General features: G+C 45.2%; 1 protein-coding gene across 4 annotated transcripts; it reads right to left on the bottom strand.

Annotated features, from left to right (window-relative positions):
• Nucleotides 1–1,101: 1,101 nt before the first annotated feature.
• Cbln2 (cerebellin 2 precursor) lies at nt 1,102–8,714 on the bottom strand. Of its 4 annotated transcripts, none has more exons than XM_031366210.1 (5): nt 8,182–8,714; nt 7,621–7,665; nt 5,954–6,473; nt 2,998–3,117; nt 1,102–2,803 (listed from the first exon to the last, which is right to left on the bottom strand). In XM_031366210.1, the coding sequence occupies exons 3-5, from the start codon at nt 6,308–6,310 to the stop codon at nt 2,606–2,608; spliced, it is 675 nt and encodes a 224-aa protein (XP_031222070.1). In that variant the 5' UTR covers nt 6,311–6,473; nt 7,621–7,665; nt 8,182–8,714; the 3' UTR covers nt 1,102–2,605. The 4 variants fall into 4 exon arrangements, with proteins under 4 accessions (XP_031222070.1, XP_031222067.1, XP_031222069.1 ...); XM_031366208.1 differs by lacking the exon at nt 8,182–8,714 and adding an exon at nt 7,883–8,145 and having other exon boundaries at nt 1,104–2,803; XM_031366207.1 differs by lacking the exon at nt 7,621–7,665.
• Between the last annotated feature and the right edge of the window lie 963 nt (nt 8,715–9,677).

Genomic DNA, 9,677 nt, shown 5'->3' with positions numbered 1-9,677 from the left:
AATTAATCTACATAATTTCTATAGGGGTATGGTCCAGGCAGATGTAGCAATAGATGTTAAGCAACCTCAGTACATTACCAGGATGACTGTGTACTAATGTATTTTCTGGCATTCACATTGACAGAGAAGGAAGAAAGCTAAGAGAACAACCATCAGGAGGAAGTTGATTTTCTAATAGAGAATAAACTCCCAAAATACATTTAGATTGGTCAATTTAATAACTTATTTATGAGACAGTATTACCCAGTGGCAATCTGTACACAATAAAGATATAAATACAGTGAAATATGTGCATTATATATTATTAAAGGGTGCAAATATTAATAACAACGGCTCTTAAATCTCCCAATCTCTGCAGTGTAGTATTGTCTTTAAATGAGGTTTCTTACATATTATAAATTGAGCATGAAGTTAAGAAAATTAGGGAAAGAGAATTAAAATATCTAAGAATAACGAAACACAAGGGGCACATTCCATCTGCCTCATGTTTATGTTCCCAGCACTAATAAACAGTTCACACTTAGAACCATGCTCCAGATAGGAGGCAGAATACCCCCAAATGTCTTTTGGTTGATTTTCTCTCCTCACAAGACAACATCGTTTTAGTCAGAATTAAGCTTCCCATCCTACTTTCTTGTTAATTTAAGGACAGAAAAGTTGAGGCCTATAATCTGCCTGGGATGATACATTTCTCCTAGCCTTGGCTTGTGACCACAAAGTCCATCCCCATACACAGGTGGAAACACGTGAGCCCTCTCAAGATTTTGGAGTCTTTGCTAATACTAATGACTGTCTGACCTGTGGGGATACTGTTTGTGGAATGTCTAAGAAAGCTTATGATAAAAGCATATGACCCACCTCTTAAACCTTAGTTTTTTGTCCACTTCTCTCTCCTCAAACATTTTCCTCTTAGAAAAATACATAAGTATGAGCTGAATATATCTAAGTGTGCAATACACCCCTAGAGACCTACAGCTGCATCAGTATTTGTGTGTGTGTGTGTTTTATAAAGAATCACAACATAAATTTAATATCTCCAGTTCCTTGGTACTTGGCCTATACTTCCCCATCATTTTGAGAGACGATGAGGAAGGACCAAAATGAGACAGACATCAAATCCATTTATTCTGAATCTTAAATTATGAGTTTTATCATCAATATTTTGGTTACATTGTTACACAAAGGACAAATTAACATCCAGTTTGAGGTCACATCTTTGATTGCTTTGGGATTAGTGACATTTCCTTGGCACACAAATACTGCACCAGGTCTCTCAGTTGCAACTTAATAGTGTTGTTGCACAAGATGCCAAAAGAAGCAGTGTTTGAAAAACCACCCATGGGGTACAATAGCCAGTACCTTTAACGGCTGAGATTTCCAGTCCAGGTGGCTTCTGGCCAGATGTTCATCCACAGAGCATCAGTCAGTCAACACAACCCTCTCCTTGACAGATCAAAGGAAGATCTCCAGGAAGAGTCACTGGTCCTGTTTCTTTGAAGCATCTTGTAATTGTGTGGCCACTCAGAGACAGATCTAACTCACTACTGAGACATATCCAGAGGAAAAGCAAAAAGGGAATTAGGCCACGTCAGCTCCGCCATTGTTAAGGGATTCATGAGCAATGAGCAGTGCCAGGTTACTAAGGGATCCCAGAGTATAAATTAAAAAATAAAATAAAATAAAATCCACATTGCAAGTTTGAAGATGCATTGACAGAAACTCCAGGGAAGAATATGCAGAATGCTCTATTTGCTGTCCTTACTTTGAAATAAAGCCTTTTTTTTTTCCTGGTTTCCTTTATCCAAAACAAAGTATGCAGATTTTGTTCTGTTTTGTTTGATCTCATACAAGGACTGGACATAAGTTTTGTTGTTTTGTTCTGTTTTTTTTTTTTTCTCTCTGAGACCCCAGCATGAAAACTAAGTAGGTTTGAGGAGGGAAACCTGAGGAAGGAAAGGAAAGCTTCCAGAGGAAAAATAAAATCACAGACGGTACAAAACAAAAGCTGCAGTCCAATCGTGCAAAATTTGCTTCTCAGGATAAAGCACTTTTCGACAGGTTCCCAATGCCCAGCTCCCTCCCAATACCCCCAAGACCCTAGGGAAAAGCTACAGAATGAAAATGAAGCCATTCTTTTTCTTAAGGCTACACACACACAGAACACAGGTCAAAGACTGTCTGGTAGGTGGTTCTTTGCTGGGCTCTGGCTTTAAGCCCTGACTGAAGCGTGCAATAATCCATCTGAGGGTCAGCAGCATCCTATGTCATCAGGACAAGATACAATGTACAAACAAGAGAAGTTAAGTCAACGGTTCCAACAATAAAATCCGATATTGACTTTACAATCACAGGTACAAATTGCTCAAATCGATAATTTCATTTCTCCTTAAGACCTTGTCTTCTAAAACTAATTAGAGGCCAGGTTCCCGAGGAATTGTCAATAGTCAAAGAAAATACTGGAGCTTAAAAAGAAAGTCATTCTTCTACAGGAACAATCTGATGGAGGTGGGCCCAAGACATCCTATCCAGACAAGTTCAAGGTGTTCCAGGGAGCAGATCCCTGGGGCCTGATCAAAACCTTCCCATCATCCTGGTGGCTCTGAGTCTATAGAGGAAAAACCAAGAAGCCCGAGAATGTGGAGTATTTCCAGCCTCCCATGAGGTTGCCTCTCTCCAGTTTGAGATGAACTTTGTCTTCTCTTTCCATGAGCAGCAGAACACCATTGCTGGCTGCTTCCCTGGTAACATCCTGGTCTCCAGCAAATGCAGAGATCACTGGGTAGCCATTCTGCATTAAACTGACCTATAGGGCAGAGAGGGAGACTCAGCAGGTTAGAGGCCACCTCAGCCCCACATCCTGTTCTCTTTTTTCCCTAAGGGTTATCACCCCCATCTAACTTTTGGAACCCACACACCTGGAACCTGAAAGAGCAGTGGCTCAGAGTCCAACTCCCTATCTACCAATCATTCAAGGACTCAGCTTTCAAACATACTCACCTGGATAGTTTGTCTGTTGTACACTTTGACCACGTGGAAGCTGAAGCTATAAATTCCCTTTCTTGGTGCTACAAATATACTGGAGGCAAGGTCAAAGTGGTTGCCAATGTTTACTAAGACCTGAAAAAAGAAGAGGGAACAGCATACTGAGGTACCCACACCTTTCTCAGTGTGTGTTTTCTCCATACTTTCCGTTGTCTACCAAGGGAGCTGATTTATTGGTATTGAGAATAGGTACCACCAAGTCACAGCTTTATCCAAACAATACAAGAAGCATCCAGAATCAATTTTCTTTATGAAAATAAAACCTAACATTCAATAGCAGAAAAGCATTCAAAAGGTATTGTCATGGCTTCTAAATAATAAGGACTCTGGAAGTGTATTTTAATTATACATTCAAATAGATGCAATTTTCATATGATATTATGTAGGGGATGAAGAAAGTAATAGGAGGCATTAAAGTCAAGAAACAACTTGTAAATCCATCCTGGGGTTTTTTGTTTGTTTTGTTGTTATTGTTGTTGTTGCTGTTGTTGTTTGGGGTGGTGTCTCCTAGGGAGTTCAGCCTGATGCTATGTTTAATGCATAAAACTTCATATGCCCTCAGCAGACTAGACCCTTCCATGATTTCACAAGAGCAGGAACTTAACTTTTTAGTTAAGTGCCAGTGTTAACTCCCTAGGCTCCAGGAGAGAATGGCTTGTCTAAGGTTTTCCAGTCCAGTAGGCCCCAACCTCTGGCAATACAGAGTAGGTGCCTCCTAATTAGTGTTCAATGAGGAATTTTGTTAGGAAGCACTAGCTCTCCTGCCCTGTTAAAATTCATTCCCTGCCAAGCAGTGCTTGCTTTGTTGGCTGAATGGAGGGATCATGTAAAAAAGCTTGAACAGACAAAGACTGAACTGGTAGCTTGGACACTCCTAGTCCAAAGTAAGGGAATCCCCACAGCCAGAAAGAAAAGTAACACAATTAACTTCCAGCAGAGGACTGTGTGGCCCTACAGGTGGTCTTTCTCAAATAAAGAGGAGTAAGTGCAGGAATGTGAAGACTCAAGCTCCCCATCTCACTTCCTTTCTCTTCAAAATACAACCTGGCTACTTTTCTCTGCATCCTGTTTCCGTCTCTCTTCCAGAAAAAAATGTCAACGCTGCTGTTAAAATAATAAAATGACCTGCTGGTGTTTTATGCTCACAAAATAAACAGCTAGCTACACTAAATCTCTGGACTGTCTTTTACCTGATCGGAAAATAAACTTCAGCTCCAAAGCTTAGGGCTCTTACTTTTACAGAGTTGTACAGTTGAACTACACCGTCTCCCAGGGCAAAGCGGATTGCTGTCAGTAACGTCAGCCTGTGTGGCTTGGAGAACACTCTGCATCTTCACCTGGCTGTGAGCATCACTTCAGCCCCTCCAGAGTAGGAGGCTCACATGCACACTCTGCTCCACCTCTGGGGACAAAGCATCCTGACGTCTGAGTCCACTGCTCCCCAGGGGGCTTCACTGGAGAATGAAGCTCCCTTGCCTGCCCTTTCAGCAGCCTTGACTCCTCTCTCCATGTCCTCTTCTCAATGTGGATTTTAAATTCTGGAGATCGGTTTATTCAAGGCTTTATTGCAGATGAAATGACACCCAACCAGGCCCTGAGCAGAGGGTCTCCCTCACTGACAACTTAACAGCAACCAGAAAAAGTCAATTCATCTATAAATCGAGATTCCTATTACTACTGACCATGTATCCAAAACTTTCCTGACAACTCTACAAATCACTGGATCTAAAAAAAGCTGTGAAGAATATGTGTTGGAAACCATATTGAAAAATAACAGCAGTGCAATAACATTGGATAAAAAAGAATATGAACTGGGTAAAAAAGAATATGCTTGTGCCATACCATCTTATTTGGAATTAATGAAATTAAATGTTTTTGTATTAGAGCAACTTCCCTACACCTTCAAATGCATGAGTTTTTAAATGAATGTAACAGCCTAAAAAGAGATCAATTGTGTGCATTGGCTGTAAGCGGGTTTAGAAGCTGGACAGAAGAAAACTGAAGGGAACCTCCACCTATGTCTAGTGAAGTTTCAGGACTCCATTTTACACAAAACCCCCATTGGCAGGAGCATTAACTGATTGGAGAAAAGCATGAAAACCACTACCACCTTTTCAATTTCTGAAGACTAATAGGAACCACAAGGGGAGAATACACAGTGACCTTACCACCCAGAGAAACATTTGCATAGTCATCTCCCTAATTCTTGGCTGCTTGGCTCATAGGCCAGAAATCAAATGGCTTAAATACATTTAAATCACAGGCCTTTGTTTTGTTAAGGTTTTCAGAGTCATACTGTGAATTTATATTTGGACTTACTGTAGGGACATTCTGCGTTAAGTTTCATTTACTGACCGTAGCGGATGTATGGCCACTTTATTCTGATGTATACGCAGAGAAACATTTCTGCTCTCTTACCCACTATTCACCACTTATTTTAACCTTCATATCACTGGATCCCAAATATAAGCAGGAGGTCCAGTCCTTTGTTGGACACCTTTGTGAATGAGGAATCTATTAAATTCAGCATCTTTAAGAGGAAGATCTCTCCCCCTGGTGTCTGAAGATTGTTCACCACAAGCACTGCCTTGCCCTCAGCAAAAGGGAAAGTGCGCTAAGTTTCAGGGAAAAGTATTTCATATTTCAGCTTTACCAGACTCATAGAAAGGTCGGAGAGCCTTACAGGGCTCGCAGTAATCCGCCCCAGGAGAGCTGGTATTTAAAACCAAAACTCTACGATGTGTTTAAGAGGGAGTCCAGGAAAGCATAGTGGTAAAAAGAGCAACATAAGTACAAAGCAGAGGTGGGAAAGCCAGCCTGGCGTTCCTTCTGGATATGTAGGGAGCCCTTGCCAGACAGATACCCTGGCCAGTCCTCCACCTATCTGCGGGTGGGCAGTTTAGCTGCTGACCTGGTCGAAGTAGATGGTCATGGTACGGTTGCTCATCTCTGACGGCTCGTGGTTGGTGCTCCGAGTAGCGGAGAAGGCCACCTTGGCGCTGCCTGAGCGCACAGAAATGCCCAGAGAAGAAGTGACGGCGCCATCCCCTGACGGGCTGGAATCGCATACTACCAGGCACTTGCCCTCTAGCACGATAGGCTCCGTGTCGTTCTGAGCCTTTACCGGGCAGCAGGCGGGCAGCAGCAGCAACAGCAGGGCCAGCACCGCCCCCAGTCTGGAGCCAAAGTCGGCAGGCTCACGCAGCGCCCCCCGGCGCCCGGGCATGCTCAGCAGTGGCCCTCTGGGGCCCTGGCCCGGGGCGGGCATCTGGGCTGGGGGGCGCCCTGTGAACGTCAAGGCCGGCAGAAGCCAGAGGGCTGCCTGGGTGCGCACAGGAACGCGCAGGGTCAGAGTAGTAGCCTTCTCTGCGCTGGCTGCTCCCTCAGATGGTCAAGGCCAAATAATTCTCAGAAGGAAGGCACCTGCGGACCTGTCAGGGCAAAGAACCCAACACTTAGGCAGGCAATAGAAGGGGGACAAGTGTATAGTACTCTCCAGTCCCTTCCAAATGACCATCCACTTGGCTCCCGAAAGCTATCCTCATTCCAGATGAGACATAATGGATCCGAGAAAGCTCCGGAACACGGGTCAGCATATCCCAACAGATGCCTGAACAATGCGCTAGGGGTTCTGGGCTACAATTCTGTAGAAGGGTGTAAACAGGATTGGGGACCTCTAAGACGGCGTCATTACTGTCCTCTGCCTACTCAGCCCAAGACGTCTAGAGGAATTAAATGCAGTCAAGGAAAAAACAAACAAACAAATAAACAAACAAGATGCTTAATCAGCTTCTTTTCAACAGCTTTCTGGGTAGCCATAGGCAGAACCCCTTCCTCTCCTTTCATTCCCCTTTATTTCGTTCTTCTATCCAGAAAGTAATTTTTAAGCAGCCTATTTCCAATAAAAATAATCTGCCTATCGCCCCAACCCCCACCCCATCCCCAAGAACAAACCCCAGAGAGCTTCTTGGGTGGGTGAGATTAAGAATAAAAAGGAAAGGATAGAAACAGGGAAAGGCAGGATGGGGGTGGGTGAGGAGCGAAATTCTAACACCCACTTCCAACGTCCCTGCAGCCACTGGTGAGCCCCTTAGGAGAGCCAGCTGGAGTCCTCTCTCTGGCAAAGAAGATGAAGAGCCTATTCCAGCACCAGGATCTCCGGATTTTACACATTAGCAGGTTCTGGTCTCTGGACCCTTACTCCTCTTTTCTGTAGCTGCCTGTTAACTTACACGGATTTGCACTTTTACCCTGTCCCCTCTTCTTCAGCTAAACCAGAGAGGCCATTCCAACACCCAACCCAGGGACACAACCAGAAAGAACCCGCCCCTCGTCGCCCACACTCTCCAAACTCTTCCAATGTTCTTTCTAAGAAAAGAGAAGTTGTGTTTCGATAAATATCCTGTCTACAGCTCTCACGCGAAGGATAAGAGACCCCGGCCCCCAAACACATATACTCAGCCACGGACTCTCCTCTCTCTTGAACCCCCAGCACTCACATTACTCAAGGTCCGGGTGAAGCATTATAAAAAGGCAACTAGCAAGAGGATCCCGGAGCTCAGGGGTTGGGTGGATTACCTGGAACGTCCATGGCGGGCGAGTACCGATGTCGGAGAAGTTGTTCTGCTTAGAGAAAAAGAGGCAGGCGGGAGCTAGCAGGAGGAGGACACCTCGGAGCACGACCCTTCTCCTAGCGCCTGGCCAATAACTGCTCCGCCCCGCCCTGCCTCCTCTCCTCTCGGTCAGATCCTGCTCCGCAAGCACACCACGCCCCGGCCCCACGAACCCAGAGAGCCCCACACCGAGCGCCGCTCCGCGCACCACCGTGCCTGAAACCTACTTGCTACCCGCTCGGTTTAGAGCCGCGCCGAGGCCAGGAGCCGCACCGCACTAAGGCGCGCAGCTTGCTTCCTCCGGGTCCGGAATAGTCCACCTATCCTGGTGCACCTATCCTGCACCCCACGAACAGGATCCCTGGGTCCCTGCCTTTCCTCCAGACACCAGAAAGCACAGCTCAGAGCTGCCAACTACGGACTCCTCGCTCCCTCTGTCCTAATATCCACAGCCCGGTGGATTTCCCTGTGACTCCCCCCCCCCGGCCCCCCAGCACCTTTCCAAGCCCAGGTTTCCGTCTCTCACCTAGACATCTAGGGCAGTCCTCTTAGGTACCTTCTTAAAACTATGCGCCCTCAGAAGCACCAGCCGTTTCTTCTTCTTCCAGATTCTTTTTCTTTTCCAAATTCCCTCCAAGTCTTGATCTTGAACGGAGTGGCCACATTCATAATTTTAAATGGGGGGTGGGAAGTACTTTTTAAAAAAAAAAAAAAAAAAAAAAAGGAAAAGTATTTTTCTAAGAGAGGAAAAGCCTCGGTAATTTAATGGTTTTAGAACTGCTATTCCAAAATCTCCGGTTAGTGAAATGTCAGCTTCTGGCAGAGATTAAAAAGGCCCTTCCTGCCTGGGTTTATGTGTCTGCTGCTCTGAACCCCGGGGCTGGTGGAGCGCGTTGGCACCACTCGTATTTATTAAAACGCAGTCTCTGGGCTCTAAAGACCGGGGGAAACATGCGGGGTTCCAAGCTGCGCCTGGAGAGCCGCGAGATGCGCAAGCACGGACGAGGGGCGCCACCTACGGGCGCTGGAGCCTGCCGGCCTCAGGCTGAGAATAAGCCTACTCCGTGTGGGGGAGTACCCAGGGACAAAGGTGAGCCTTGAGAATTTCTTTTTCCTTCACCCTAGATAAAACAGCGCCCGCTCCTACAAAAATGCAACAAGGTTGTCTTTCAATATTCGCTCTCCTCGCAATTTACTGCAATCATGCTTGTGTTTTTAACTGTTTAGCCATCTAACATGTAACTCTGCCAAGAGGATGTTTGCTGTGGTGGTTTATCTTGGACTATTACCACCCACACAACAGACACCGAACAAAGACAAGGCAGCTTTTACATATGGACTTAAACATGATTTTTTTTTTTTTAAGCACCATAACAAAGATTTTGTTCTGTCTTGGATAGTATGCCTTTCTGGTAGGCTGGTGAAAAAAAAAAAAATCTGGATCAGCCCATGTAGTTCAATGGAGCACAGCATGTTTCTGTCTTGTATCCCCAGAAGTCGGCATACCTATCTATCCTCCCTTCGAATATTTCAGTCGTCCTGCTTATGCCTTATGAGACGTGTCTTCTTAGATAAGAGCTTTTGAAGACCCTTTTTATTGGCTCTTTCATGGCTGTTCTAGGACGGAAGGCCTAAGCACTGAAGATACCGTGCATGTCCAATCAGCTCCATAGAAAAGAGGGGTGGGGTGAGCCCAGATGAAACCCACAGGGTAAGTTTAGTTGAGGCCAAAGGTTCCCCATGGGTATCAGGGTATTGTAGTGATTAAGAGAGCGTCAGAGACAAATGCATTCTGCTTCACATAACATGCAGAGCATTACGGACTATAAAATAACTTAAGAATCCGTCAGCTCTACAGCACAGTCACTGGAAATTGTAGCTTGCAGGTGCTCTGCATCGCCGGGAAGCTTGTAAAAGGCACAGCAGGCACGGCTCACTATCATTTGTGAGTCCAACTCAACAGAAAGGGTGCAATCTTACTTTAGAGTAATTTTACTCTAATATCATCCGAATTTGATTGTT

This window comes from Mastomys coucha, unplaced genomic scaffold (genome assembly GCF_008632895.1).
Source record: "Mastomys coucha isolate ucsf_1 unplaced genomic scaffold, UCSF_Mcou_1 pScaffold13, whole genome shotgun sequence".
Classification (NCBI taxonomy): domain Eukaryota; kingdom Metazoa; phylum Chordata; class Mammalia; order Rodentia; family Muridae; genus Mastomys; species Mastomys coucha.
The sequence above is the reverse complement of the archived record's forward strand: the minus strand, read 5'-3'. Positions and strand labels throughout refer to the sequence as shown.